Source organism: Tachypleus tridentatus, chromosome 8, assembly GCF_004210375.1.
Source record: "Tachypleus tridentatus isolate NWPU-2018 chromosome 8, ASM421037v1, whole genome shotgun sequence".
NCBI lineage: Eukaryota > Metazoa > Arthropoda > Merostomata > Xiphosura > Limulidae > Tachypleus > Tachypleus tridentatus.
Window position 1 is genome coordinate 105736134 of NC_134832.1, and position 15806 is coordinate 105751939.

At 30.7% G+C, this 15806-nt stretch overlaps 1 protein-coding gene across 18 annotated transcripts in view; it reads right to left on the minus strand.

The window, feature by feature from the left end:
• Window positions 1-15806, minus strand: part of LOC143223133 (epidermal growth factor receptor kinase substrate 8-like) — a 172547-nt gene that overhangs the window by 18930 nt on the left and 137811 nt on the right. For 17 of the 18 annotated variants that reach the window (XM_076450653.1, XM_076450661.1, XM_076450645.1 and 14 more), the window contains 4 exons: window positions 15073-15313; window positions 13135-13308; window positions 11574-11715; window positions 3146-3193 (listed from right to left, as the gene is read on the minus strand). In XM_076450653.1, the coding sequence (XP_076306768.1) occupies window positions 3146-3193; window positions 11574-11715; window positions 13135-13308; window positions 15073-15313 (605 nt within the window). Of the gene's footprint in view, window positions 1-3145; window positions 3194-10293; window positions 10765-11573; window positions 11716-13134; window positions 13309-15072; window positions 15314-15806 lie in introns of those variants that run through there. The other variant, XM_076450663.1, reaches the window with a different exon arrangement.

The window sequence follows — 15806 nt, forward strand, 5'->3', positions numbered from 1 at the left end:
GAACGTTTTGCAGCAAACTGTGTGCAGGAAGTTGACAGATTTGGTGGTGGCAGCATCATGATATGGGCTGCTTGTTTGTTTGTTTGTTTTGGAATTTCGCACAAAGCTACTCGAGGGCTATCTGCGTTAGCCGTCCCTAATTCAGCAGTGTAAGACTAGAGGAAAGGCAGCTAGTCATCACCACCCACCGCCAACTCTTTGGCTACTCTTTTACCAACGAATAGTGGGATTGACCGTCACATTATAATGCGACCACGGCTGGGAGGGCGAGCATGTTTGGCGCGACTCGGGCGCGAACCCGCAACCCTCAGGTTACAAAGTGCACGCCTTAACGTGCTAGGCTATGCCGGGCCCTGATGTGGGCTGCCATCGCCTACAATGCCAGAACAGACCTTTTGCACATTCGAGGGAATCTTACGGCTCAACGATACGTCAACGAGATTCTTAGGCCCCATGTGCAACCCATCATGGTGAACATCAACGACGTTTTTCAACATGACAACGCCCGACCTCACACAGCCCGACTCACCACTGTCTTCTTGAGACACCAAAACATCAACGTTCTTTCCTGGCCCTCCAGATCACCAGATTTAAACCCCATCGAACATCTTTGGGATGAGTTGGGCCGACGTCTGCGACAGCAACAACCTCATCTGCAGACTCTACCTCAGCTTGCAGCAGCTTTGCAGACTGAGTGGACAGCCATTCCACAGGATGCGATTCTTCATCTCATCGCTTCCATGGGCAGGAGATGCCAAGCAGTTATTGATGCTCACGGGGGGCATACTCATTATTGACGTTGAGTGACGTTAAACTTCAACTAGTGAGCGTGGACTTCGCCTTTGCAGACCTTGGATGTTCAGCAGTGAATGTGCAAAGTTTCACACATGTCATACAGAACTACCCGGAATAAACTTGTTAACAATTTGTCTCAAATTTTGCCTTTTGTGTTTCTTTTTTTTGAAGAGTATATATATTAACATATGTAAGTTAAGTTGATGGATAGCTGACACATTGTATATTACACATCACAGGTATCAGAAAGAAAACTAATTGCAAACTTGTATATTTTACTTGAAATAACACTGCAGATTATGTATAACCATCAAAGTCAAATTATTAACAATGTGATTTAGAAAGAAAACTAATTTAATTTACACAAATGATAACTGAATATATCACATACTTATTTGAAATTGGTTATATATTATTGGCTTGATACATTGTACTATATTGTTTCAAATAACACAAATTATAGAATAACTGAATATACTGTATACCTACTTGATATTGGCTGTAGGTTAACTAATATGCTCCAGATATTATTTGATTGAGAACGCAGGTCAACAGATAAGACAATGTATCACAATTCAAAGAAATTCAGTGATAAATTGCACGTGTCAACTGATTCATATTAAACATGACTTGAATCAGAAAGTAGGTTGTATGATAATATATATGTATTATTTTTATCCAAACCTGTATGTTAACTAGCAGTTACTATGTGCCACCTGATTCAGCTGGCAACACTAACTGGCATACTGCAGATAACATTCACACTTCAAGTCAGGTCAAGCACAGATAAAATGGAAATTAACCCTACAGAAGAAGATTTACAGAGGTTCATTTGTTTCTGGTATATGAAAATATAAAGGAACAGATATTTTAAGCATGTATTTACATATCGCAAAATCTTAATAAGTATTTTTGAAACAAGTAAAACCATGAACCATTGTATGATTAACAAACTATTGTATGCTATAGTACATTAAAAAGACCATTATTAAATTTGACCAGTTTAAATTAAATGAATAATTTTAAAATACTACTTGGTAGTTTATCTTCAGAAGAAAAAGAATGAGCCATTATTTCTGTTAAAGTTAACCATGTTATAAATATGAGAAGCACATCTTGAATACACCCAATTCTATACATCTCACAGAGAAAAGTCATTAATCCTAAAAAGAATCTCAGTGTGAAATCTTAAAATAATATAACAATTAAAGGTCAGCTTTAATACATTTTATATCTCAAAACAACTGGTATGGGTATTAACACTTTTACTGATAAGCAGAGAATGACATTTTTATGACACAGATTGAATCTCAAACAATCAATTTAGCATTATACCCACCACTGTACTGGTACAGGTAAGTTGATGATAAAATTGCTGGACTCACATTTACAGAACACACGTTTTTTTCAATCATGTTAACTTGATACATGATCATTCATCCCAATATTAAGTTCACCTGTTAACAGGAAAAAAACTAACCAAATAGCATTTTTTAACCTCAAGAGCACTAGAACTGATACACAATTCAAAACAGAAAATCACCCATACTGGATTATACATTACCTGGGACTCAGCACATGAAACAAAACAAAAAAACTCAACATATTAAGAAACCAAGTTAACACAGCCACAAAACTATGCTCACCTGATAAAATTAACAATGAAATCAATAAAATAAAACAACTCTTCATCAACGTCAGAAAATTTCCTCTAAAACCATGGAAAAAATTATAAGCACACAGCCAGACCTACATCAAACAAACAATAAATTCCAAGATACAACAAACTACAAAACCTTACACTGCTGCATACCGTATGCTCCTGGCAATAACTGCCACAACTCTTATATTGGGGAAAAAAGCAAAAAAATGGAAACTATATTAAAAAAAAAAACATCTTTTAGAACACTGCAAATCAAATAAACATAACGTAGCCATAGAACACACTCTGATACCTAGCAGGGACACAAATATAAACAAACAATCCAGTACCCATTTATACTCTCAATCCTAAAAAGGTCCTTGGAAACAGTTGGTTGCAAACTCTCTCTTTTTTTAACCTGAAGATGACTTAGGAAGGTTGAAACGTTATTCTCTGCTTATCAACAAAAGTGTTAATACCCATACCAGCTTTTCTGAAATACATTTTTATTTCAAGTGGGTTTCTCATCATCAATAATTTTTTTCATTTTGTTTGTTTTCTCAAACAATTCAGTGCTCTGGATGTAAACAAGTGTCTTCATTTATTATTTACTTCTTAGAGAAATGAATCAAAACTTGCAGCTTATTTATGATGAAACCTATTGGATCATTATTAAAAACTATTATGTTAAAAAAACTTCTTACTTACTTCTATCTGGACTATCCATTCTGGATAAAGCAGTGTTAAAAGCTGAATCTATTTGAAAGCAGAAAAACTAGTCTGTTAGTAGTCACCACCACCAGTGTTAAATTAAATCATATGAAAAAAAACTGTAAAACTATGGTTATTACATGCAAGCAAAATGTTAATAAGCTAAATAACTGAACGAAAGACTAAATATAAAGTTTCTGTGTGTTAGAATGAAATTTGTCAAAACTTATAAAAATAATAAATAAGCTTGTATTTGACAATGTTTCTCTCATTTAGTGATGTAGTAACTTAAACATTTTGAATGCATATTTTTGTTTTTCAGCTAACACTACATCGATAAATTTAAAATGTCAAACTAACCCCTGAAAATAACTTACATTTTTATAACTGATTGTAAAATGGTTTTGTAATATATTATTTTCTTCAAAACTAAGTTTTATCTAAATTTTAGTTGTTTTTTTCAATACCTGTCACAAAAATTTATTAATTTGGGGGTTTTGTATTATGTCTACCAAAGTGAACAAAAATACTGACAAATTATATAAAACATGGAGTACATTTAATTCTGATAGTTTAAAATGCCAACAATTTATCTTGTTATTTGTCAACTGGTTAATATCAATGTATCAATATCATGCTGAATTGATAAGCTATTCATATCAATTAACAAAAAGAAGGTAGATAAACAAGCAAGGACCAAACATATATAAGAAACATAAAGCTGTTAAATTTCATGAATTTCAAGAGGTAGAAGTATGCTACAGGCTTTTTAATAACATCGAATATTAAAAAGGAAAACAGTTAAGACTTCATTGTTACAAATAATATGGAGAAAAGCAGAGGAAAACAAAATACTCAACAGAAAAGACATGAAATAAGGAACATGTTCAATTCTTGTTAATATAATTTTTATTGAAAATCAATAAACATACAGCATGATTCACTCCAAAAACCAAGGGGTCAACCATATACCATGATCTATTTCATATTTAGTGTCCATACAAAGTTTAAAAAAAAATCATTAATTCCCACTGCTACATATCATTCTGAGCCAAAAATAACAAATTTTTGGATCACTTTATTAAAAATGTATACATTTTACACAGTTATTTACCTACTTCTCTGACTTTAGCTTTCATATTAGTAAAAAAGCTTGAAGTTACTATTAGATGTCACAAGTTTTCCAGAAGTCATGAGCAAATTACTTCTGAAATGCTTATTTTTCAAAGCTAAATGTCATTTACAATACCAACTCATTTCACATAAAAAATTCAATAAGCAGATGAACCATGATTCACATTTAATATCTAAAGTAAATAAAATTTAACACCTCTTCAATGATTATGTATTATTGTCTAAAGTCGGTAAACAGCCTTAAAACTTTCCGCAAACATTATAACATGTTTTAAATTTCTGAAATCAAAAAAACATCACTGTCAACCAAATATATAACTTCCACCATCAACAAACAAACTTAAAACATAAACGAACATTTAATACAAATGGTGCTTTTCAATATTAAAATATTTTTGTTAAAATTGAGTACAAAATGCAACTTACTTCTTGAGCAATGTGAATGAAATTTATGAACGTGTTAATTACAAATGCAAAGTATTTCAATGATATCATATTTAATCCTACATGAAAATACAACATTACATCTTTAGAGGTCAAAACACCACTTATATTTAATGTTTAGCATTAATTCAATTTTACTAGAAAGTTTGATTCATAATTCTTGAAAATTTGTATTTTTTGGTGCATGCTGAAAGAATTAACATTTTATATGTTTCTTTGTTGTGAAGCATATAGCTAAACCATGACCTATCTGTTTCATGCCAACCACAAGTATTAAAATTCAATTTTTAGCATTGTGAGTCTTCATACATACTGCAAAGCCACCAAAGAGTAAAAGTGTTAACATAATTTAAATATAAACATGGGCAATGACTGCACTATAAGATTACTACTGAATTAAATTTAAAAACAACTTCCATCATTCCTTGAAATACATGATATAAAATGTTGCACAATTCTTATAGAGTTTTACTAGCAAAACAAACAGAATCAGTACACTCTTACATAAATTCCAATAAAATACTGGCAATACAGTAACAACAAAATAATACATATGTAAGTTTGCAATCTTGACATTAGTTACAGCTGTATTACAACCAAACACTTTTATATACAAAGGAAAGCAACCAGTTAGTCATTTATCAAAATAATGTACTTTAACTAGTATTATAAGTGTTAAAATATTCCTTAGCAAAACAAATACAAGTTTATAAAAATAAACAAGCACTGGGATTTCCAGACAGAATTTGCAAAATAAAAAGTAATAACAACACTTAGAATGCTAGCTCCACAACAACATAATGGTGTGGTATAAACTGCTACATAACTGCTGTTTTCTTAATGCAAAGTTACACTATAGGCTATCTCCATTTTGTCACTGCATGGAATCAAATCCGAAATTTTAGCATTGTAAGTCCATAAACTTACCACCAATCCACTGGGGAAGTATCATACAAATAGTAAAACCATATAATAAAGACAGAATAAAGTTTTTATTTAAAAAATACAACAAAATCTCAATAACTTGCTAAGCAAATATAATTTTTACACCTGTACTTGTTTTGTTTCAGTTACAATTTGGTATTTACATAAACAATTAACTGTTACAAATAGAACAAGTTGATGTCATTAAAAATAAAAGTCACTTTAATAACCATTTCTGCAATTTAAAGGAGAATTAGTATCTGAACTTCATTAGATTCTGATACATAAAATACATAGATCTTTATATTCTATTTTATGTGTGACACACCTCAAATACAATTCAAGTCTAATTTGGATAGCTTATTTTATGTATAATACATACAACATACAATTCATTGAAAAAATTCTCTTGTATGCCTCATTTATTAATTTGACAATTCAATAAGTGTGCCACAGAACTTAATTAATAGTTTCTGCTATGTTACATGACTTGGATATAAGTATAAGGTGATAATAAAGGAAACCTCATTTAAAATGATGAGGAACAGCAAGAACCATAAGGTTTATTCAGTTCAGAGATGTGTTTCAAAACAATATTATAATGTATACATACCTGTATTACTTTCTTTACAAACTAGTTTTGCTTTTTCTTTCATAGATTGTTTAGGCAGAGTATTTATGATGAAACTATGTAGATTGAATGGCAACTGCCTGTTGTGGAGACACAAGTGTAGAGGATGATGTTTCGATGAAAGGTGAAAGACTTTCAAAACGTTGTCCTCTACACATGTCTCCACAACAGGCAGTTGCCATTCAATCTACATAGTTTTGCTTTTATTCCATCTTAAAAATATGAACAATGTCTAGAACATATGATGCTTGCAGTCACTTAATTTAGAGAAATTTGTCTGATATGCTAATTGAGAAAGTATGCTGAATATGTTCTATGTTCCAAGCCCACATTCTCCTACATAAAACATATGTTTTTTGTGCTTCTGGTGCAATTTGGTTCTCCTAGAACAAGTCGTTTTCAGTGATTTCAACTGGAGGTATAATAATAATGTCCCTGTAGTTTCTGCTGTGTGACATCTTTAATTCTCTCTCTACTCAAAGTTTTGTTGGGTGACATAAATGTGATTTACTAACTATCTTTACTGTTTTTTTGTTTTACTGTACTGTGAATCAATAAAAGTATTTTAAAGCTACTGCTATCAAGATTAATATATGCCTCAACTCAAATAACTTATGTTGACTGCAAGGTTATCAAGGTTTCTGGGCTCCAGAAAGGATTGGTTGGTATCTGGGTGACCCTTTGGGGTAGAAAGCCTTGAAAAATGTTCACTCGCCTTCCCACCCTGGATGGGCAAGAAATGTGATTCACTTTTCAAGTGCTGGTATATGACATTTATGATCTACCATCATCATTTGTCTTCAAAAGCTGTTATTGGGTGACACAAGTATATTTTTGTAATATTACTTGAACATATTCAATTGCATGACACAATCTAGATCTAATAACCATATTTGATAGCTTCTCATATTTGGTATGTCTAGAGTTTATTATCTAACATGGAAAGCTTCTAATTTGTGACATTACAATTACCAAGTTTCAGAAATTTCTGTTGTCAAACACAGTTACTGAATACTGTCCAATGTGAAAATGCTTCTCTGAGAACTCTTTTCCTTCAGCTATTCACTATTTAAGTTTTATAACTACTGAGATACGACTCACCTGAAATTTACTATCTTACACTGAATAGTGTGTGTCAATAGCATACAGCAGGGGACAAGAGGGCTACAGCCTTCCTTTGATGTGATTAATCTACTATTCTAGTCTGAGGTAGGCTTGTTACATTACAATCTACTGCTTGTTGTTTGTTCATTCTTGATTAGCCAGTGTGATTGCAGGATTAGTGTTGGGAGAGCTTAAGTTTAAGTGTAGCCATGCTAAGCACTGGTCCACTGAGAATGGAATGTGCCATGTTACACTCACACAGCTCATCAATTATGTTTTTCTACGATGCTGTGAGAATTTTTGCTGAACAGAAATGCAAGTAATGAACTGTCATGAGAAAACAAGAATTTTCTGCATGCCATAGGAACAAAAACAAAGAGTATATAAATTGTGGACTCGTATGTTTCATAAGTAATTACTAATAACTCAACTGTACTTTTTGTGTAAAAATGCCTAAGAAAAAAGAGCCCAAGTTTCTATTCATTCTTTAAAATTTATAGTATACCAGTTAAGAACCTAAAATACTTAATAGTGAGACAATGTTTAGCTAATACAGTTAATGTTACTGGTTCTCTTGATGAAGAATATGAAAAGAGTTCAGAGAATAATGTTTTAAGTAAAACAATTTCAAGGTGAAACTTCAGTATTTCAAATACTACAAAATTACTTATCTTTAATGAAGATTAACTGCAGTATGAACCTGCATTACATGAGTTCTCCAATAATTCAATTTTGGCTAACAGTGAATTGATAGAAAAGTCTGATATCGGAAGTTTTGTAAAAGCAAGTAAGCATTTAGCAAATGATGTTTAATACAATGCATTGGAAATAATGTGAACCCTACTGACCAAATACTGCTTCCCTAAATCAATACTATTTGGCTCATAAGACAAGAAGGAATAACCTATAAAATTATTGGCTGAATACTTTTATCTGGCTGTCTCACAGTCACAAATATCAAGGAAACTACAACTTAACCTATGTTCTCTTTTGGCCAAAATAAGATATGAAAATAAAGTCTTGGAGAATTTGCTTATCAATTTCTAAAAAAAAAAAACAAGAATGCACAGCGAAAGTTTGAAATCTACAAAAGAAGATGTTATCATAAGCCATTGGTCATAAAATCAGAAGAGTTTAAAAAACAAACAAACCTGATATGAGCACTGATGTTGTTGCAATTCAACCTAAAGACCAATTAAAAAAGAAAGTAGATCAAAACCCTCAGTACCTTTTACCTATCACAAAAAATACTGCTTTGGGACCAATAACACATTACAAGGAAAGTCATTGTGATGACAGAGAACAAAACTAATAAATACCCAAATCAAAGGCAATATTATTTTAGGGCTCAATTATAATACAAAGTTATTGCTGATGAGTAAGTGTTCAAAAGCAGTTTAAAAACAGATACATAAAATGCTACCATGATTAACAAAAGCACTTACAAAATATAGCTACATCTTGTAGAGTAATTAAGATAGAAAAGAGCAGACAAAAGTGTAATGTAATGGTTTATAAAACTTAACAGTTAATCCTCTGTGTTAGATATGTACTTAAGACACTACAGTTTAGGGAATACTTTCTGTATTTTGTCAGTATTGTAGATCTAAAGGGTGAACAGTTTCCACAGACAATATTAGACACTTTTATCAATGTTCAGTCTTTAGTATATCACAGAAGTAAAGGTTATTAGAGAAGTACCAAGGTGTGAAAACATTACCCCTCAAAGAGAAAAGAAACAGAATTATGGTGAGACCTTCAAAAGTGTATTTTGTTTGTTTTCTTATAGCAAAGCCACATCAAGCTATCTGTTGAGTCCACTGAGGGGAAATAAACCCAAGCATTGTAAATCTGTAGACTTTCCACTGTACCAGCGGGGGACTCAAAAGTGTAACCAACAATGCAAATGAAAATGATATAAACTTATCATGTGAAGTATGAAGGTAAACACACAAAGCAATCTTCAACCACCAAACATTCTGTTATGGTCTGTATACCAATTTTAGCCCTTTTTACGAGAGGGAAGCTCATTAATGTGGTCCATACCATAACTATGTTTGCAATCTCAGATAATTTTACCACTGATTGAATATTTCATTTGACTGTCGCATTTTGTATGTATATAAAATCTTACTTTCACTAATAGAATTAAATGCAGTAGAAAAGTTCTTAAAAATGCATTACTTCAGTATGTTTCCTACAACACTATGAAAGTGAGCTCCATTTTCACATTTTTTTTCTTGTCTAAGTCTCCACCTTTAACTATTCTAGACTATTTCCTTGATTTGGAATGATTGTCTATTTTTGTGGTTCCAAGCCTGTGGTACTCATACCCTTGAGAATATGCAGAGATCCTTCTGGAGGTAACTGAAAATCTTTATAAAACGTTAAAAAGAAAATTAAGCCCACACCACTAAAAAGAAGGGCTGGTGAGTCACCAATGTATCCCACTAATTGACACTTAATGTTCACACGTTGCCGACTTACTCTTAAATTACTTCTTTAGATTTACTTCTGTATTAATATAAAGTACTTTAAATTTTTTTAAATATACACATTAGGGGTTTGCAGCTGGCTCAAAGGTTTGATTGAGGGTATGCAGCACAAAAAAGCTGAGGATAACTGGTCGTCTTTATTTTCATAATTTTTGTTGTGCGACACATTTGATGTTCCACCAACTTTCACATTTTGTTTCTGCTGCTGTTCTGATGTATTTGAAGAGTGAAAATATTCTTCAGTGGACATTGAAGCAATTCTTTGAATAAAAAAATTAAACTCTTAATGGGCAAAACTGTTCTCCAGATCCCTGTACATTTCACCAAGGAAGTTATTCCCTTAACTTATTATTAATTAATTTAGTTCTTTTTGTGTGGAACCATTATCAAACAAATGACTCTTTTAATATCTGTTAAATTTCTATCAAAGATTTTATTCCTTGAAACCTAACAAAAGTAGGACCTCTTATAATGATATTTTTCACTAGATTCTAAATTAGGTTTAAACACTTGTTTGCAATAAAAAATGATACTTTCCAAGATAACTGCCTTTTATGGTGGGTTTTATAGTTGTATTACTGGAAGTATGTTATACCTTGATCCACAATTTCTAAAATATTTTCTTATGTTGAAATTATATAATCATAATATTCATTGGAAATAAAATGCATTAAACCCATCTTCTATATAAACAAAACAATTTGATGAAGGAATTCTTGATGAAACACGTTAAAATTCATTATTACAAAATGCACTTTAACCATTCTAACTAGTAGTTTATATTATACTATATACATTAACAATGATATTCACAACATATGAAACATGAGATTAGATATGAACTCATGCTCTAGAGTATAAAGTAATATTCTTCTTCAAAACACCTGTTGTGGAATAAAATATTCAGATGTTAATAATTTTCATGTTTTCATCCTTTAATAGAAGTTATATTATAAAATCACATTTCTTAGTCAATATTCTACAATCACCAATCATTTATTCACAGAGTTTCATATTTTAATAGATTTATAGAAAACATTTTTTTATCAATATCATGAATTTTTTCTCACCTTTTATATTTTATCACATCTTCAAAATATAGTGTAAAGATTCTGAATTACTATTTTATGTGGAAAATCAATTTATATTTCTTACCTTCAATTAGATCACAACTTATTTCAGCACAACTATACTAAGTAATCTGTATTGAATAAAACATAATTAGTTATTACAGAAATACTGCTAATGCTTAATTCTATTCACAGTTAAAACTGATGATTTTCGTGAACATTATTAGCCACATAATTATACACCATTTAGTCATTATTATTATTTTTGTGTTAATAGTATGAGAAATAACAAAAAATGAACAAATCTTCACAGTTCCAATCCATATTTCAGTAAACTGTGATTTGTCAAATCTCCATCACATATTGGTAATTTTACTTCCCACCTAGAAATCCACATAAGAATATTATAAACGTTCCTGATACAGCATCAAGCACAAGTGATGTTTCAAATGTCATCTTCCATTATCATCAACTTTCAACTAAGTAGCTAAGCTGGTCAAAGGTAATTCAGCATATTTACTCAGAATACACACATTTAGATAGTCAAACAGAGGGTAGACAAACATGGGAAGGCAAGAAAGCCACAAGGGATTGTCAGATGAATCAGAAGTAGCGAAATTCACCTTTCTTTCCCATTCGTTCTCTCTGGATCCAGTCAGCTGTTGCTGGAGTGGGAATTGGGTGGTGTGAAGGACCTCGATATGATGAGCTTGATGGCCCAGAGCTACTGTCAATTCTTCTCTCTTGGACTGGTGAAGATTCATTCTGAAAAATTACAAACAGTATCAGTAATGTCAGCAATGACAAGAAAACCCACTTGTAGAGAAAAATATATATCTGTAAAAACGACTGGTTTGGGTTTAAAAAACATTGTTTGCTCCTCTACATAAAAAATTTTCTCAACCCAAACCAAACGTTTTTACATATATAGTATCACTAACACAATAAAGCAAATGATGTAACTATCTTGTCATCTTAAACTATTTTCTTAAAGCTACTTAATTTCTAAAACATGTTTCTAATTAAGTTTAGTTATCATGCTTAATAAAAGAACAACACATAAAGTAAAAACTATATAGTACAAAGTAATGTGCTACTGGCCACATTTTGCAAACTAAAGTACTGATATTGTTTATTGGGTCTCTAGATGACCAAGGTACATGGCAGTAATAATAACATGCAATTCATCAAATCTGAAACATGACTTATGTTGAAGTACGCAGTAATATATTTTGAATTAGATCTGGAATGTGAAATATAGAGCAGAATACACTATTGTTTTGTTCAACAGTTCTGACATATGAAGCATACTGTCATACACTACACTGCATTATTAATCAGGTATGAAAATATAATATAGAATAGTAAGGGAGTACTTTAATATTCATAATATCTGATACATGATGCACAGTAGTAGAAAGTGATATGCTTTGCATGAGGTCTTAAATAAGAACTACACAAAATAAGAGAGTAATATCTATGAAAACCTACTACAATCCAACAATTGGCCTAACAAGTAACACTTACTGCACTATAATAAAATAAGAAATATTGGCCACATCTTTTGTTTTTCTTTCATAATAATTTTAACCAACATTTTAGATTTTTATTAGAGGTACATATAAAATATATAAGATACATTTAAAATGTAGACATTATTTTAAAAAGTGAGATAAATACTGTATTTTATACCAATTATTTACTGAATTCTACAATTTCAGAAAGCAAAATTTTTCTACATGGATTGTTAACACATTCATAAATTCTGAGATGAAAATCCACCATCTGTTCCCTTTACTTGTTAAAAACAATGACATTAACATCTTACTATACATTAAGTTTTAAAATTAAATACAAATTTAAAATATACTAGGGTTAAGTAAACTAAATTATCAAAATTATGTCATAAGTTTTTTCACGAAATTGTAGAAGTATTTCTCATTTCTTTACATGGAAACACTGTTTAATATTTGATTAGTTTTGGTTATCAATAGAAACAATGAATTTTGCTAAACAAAGAAAAGGAAAGAAGGATCATTATGATCCACTATACAAGAAGTTATAAAAGACATTCTTTTCAGTCTTCACACTAAATTTAAAACAAGGTGCACCATAAAATACACTTATAGAAAGATATGCTTGAACATGTAAAACCATTCAGTAGCCTAAAAAACTAAAACTTACAGGGCTGTTGTAGAAGTTGTTTCGACTTGGCCCAGCACGGGAATACAGAGGATTACTAAATATCTCATCTTCTGAAGATGGTCCCTGATACTGTGCAATAATAGTACTTGGAATATAGCCAACTTGTCCACGCATGTTTCTTGCTCTCCACCATTTCCTACTATCATCTAGAAGCTATATATCACACAGAAATAATTTACCAAAACTCCTAGCAGAAATAGTGAAATAAAGAAACAATCACTAAACATAAGAATAGATTAATAAATACTATAGAAATCTATAAACACAAAAGTGTAGTGGTTTATATTATGATAGAAAACCTTTGTAAAAACCATTATAGCAGATTAGCATAAAGCTAAAGTGATTCTTACGTGTACTAAATATTAGTAGCAAATAAACAAATCTTTATAATAATAATAATAATATTAAAAATACCCAATGAATAATTTACTGAATACTTTTAAGGGAAATAAAATCAAGGGCAAAATATTGTCTTTGACTGTATTTTTAGTAAATAATAATAATAATATATATGCATTATATCTTACAAAATCAAACTGAAATTTAGTTCTTTCTTCCCCATAGTAGTGTCCAGTAACTATAACAGAAGTAACAGTTAAAGGGACAGAATATAAAAACACACTCTGATATTGCTGACATGTGAAATAAGAAAAATGTTCATTTAAAGCCTTTACACTTGAATTTTAAACTTATTATTTCTTTAAATACTTACTATTTAAATTCAGAATAACAAAATATTAAGACTAGAGATTTGGGGAATGAAATGATGAAACTGCTAACAAAGATATATAGTAAATGACTTTCATTAGATAATTATATAATTTTGAGCTCATTAAGCTTAAAAGTCCAAGTATAATTTCACATAGAAATATTTTCTATGTACTTTCCACAAACATCAGAAACGCATAAACAACACTTTGTGACATTAAAAAATACTGACACGAAAAGAGTTACGCAAAAAGTAAAAAATGGTTTTACTAAGAGTAGTTTCAAAATGGCAACTGACTATGTAGTGTTAAGCCTTAATTCAGTAGTAACTAGATTTCAAAACTTAGATCTCTTCGTTTGTATGAAGATTTTTTTATGAAACAGTTTCCTTTGTGGTTCACTTGAAAAGTCACCATGGAATTGATTTTAGATATTAAAAATATACATGCTTAAAAGTAGAACCTAATACAGGGTTTATGATTATTTTCTTGTGTTAAAATATACCAGCCCTTTAATAAAATAAGTTTTCTGTTTCTTTAGATAATACTGGTAATGGCACTTTTAATTTAAAATTTTGCTAAAAAAACTAACCAAAATTGTATGTAAATCTGAAAATTTCAATAAAATAACTTATTTTCTTATCTTACTATAATTAACATTATACTTATGTCAGTTTCTATGTGTATAACCAAAACTCCTGCACCAAACAAAAATCCATAAAATATTTCACTCTTTGGGTATTCAAAATTCAGACAATTAGAAAAATAACTGTGGTATGTGCAACAAATATTTTTATTTATAACAGAACACAAACTTAAATAAAAGTACTATCTTCATAACAAGAACACAAATTTCACTAGAACTGTACATGAGGGTTTAATGTAATATTTTAAATGCAGTGCTGAGAACTTGGAGTTCTTAACAAATATATTATTTTTCAATAAACAGTACTACTTTTAATATGTAAAAACATCATAATTTAATACTACAATCTGTAATTACTATCATAAACAGTTCCTCATAGAGTGATGTTTATGCTAGTTTCAATAACTATTAATTATTTTTAATTATGCAAGAGAGATAATATTTTGGACTAACTTTAGTCCCACGTAGATCTAAGAAAAAAGTTTGTGAAGTTGCACAACGATACTGTCATAAACGTCTATGAACATATAATCAATAGAGAAGTTTTTATTACACAATTATTACCTCCAATAACTCTCCTTTCACAACTGTCAATTCTTTGTCATTATTAGCAGTTCGTGGATACAGTACTACAACACATTTGTTTCCACGTGCTCTTATGTCTTCAAACCAAGGCCTCTGTTGACGTTCAAACTGTCTGAGGGCATCTGTAGGTATCATTCCATGCTCAGCAGAACTGGTGCTGATGTCAGACCTTGTTTCTCTATCATGAAAATCCTGATCAGAAGGAGTGTTAGCACCAGATCTGTTTCAATGAAAAACCTGAGTTTTAGCACCCTCAAAGCTTAGTATTTTTACTGTGCATAAAATATAATTTCTTACACAGTTCATTAAAAAAGGCAATTCTCAGGTCATAAATTCTTTCACAGAACTTCTGAAAATAGTAATACATTTTTTATATGAAACACCCAAACTTTTTAGAAAAGAATAATTGTTCAGTTACAAAATATTCAATAAAAGTACCTGTATGTGATTCTCATACACAGTACAATGAAATCTGTGATGGAAAGCTAATTTCTTAAATCAAAGTGTATATATTATCTCACAGAAAAAGTACAAGTATTTCTAGATTGGCTATTGGTCTCATCTCTTTGAAAAAAAATTTCAAATTTATGAAATTTGCAACTTCCTACTCAGATCAGTGTCCTGAAATTGAAGGTCTACCATTTGAAGTTCTAGGACTCGATTATCAAGTAGATAACTCCCTATACTGTACACATATACATCACAAAATGACA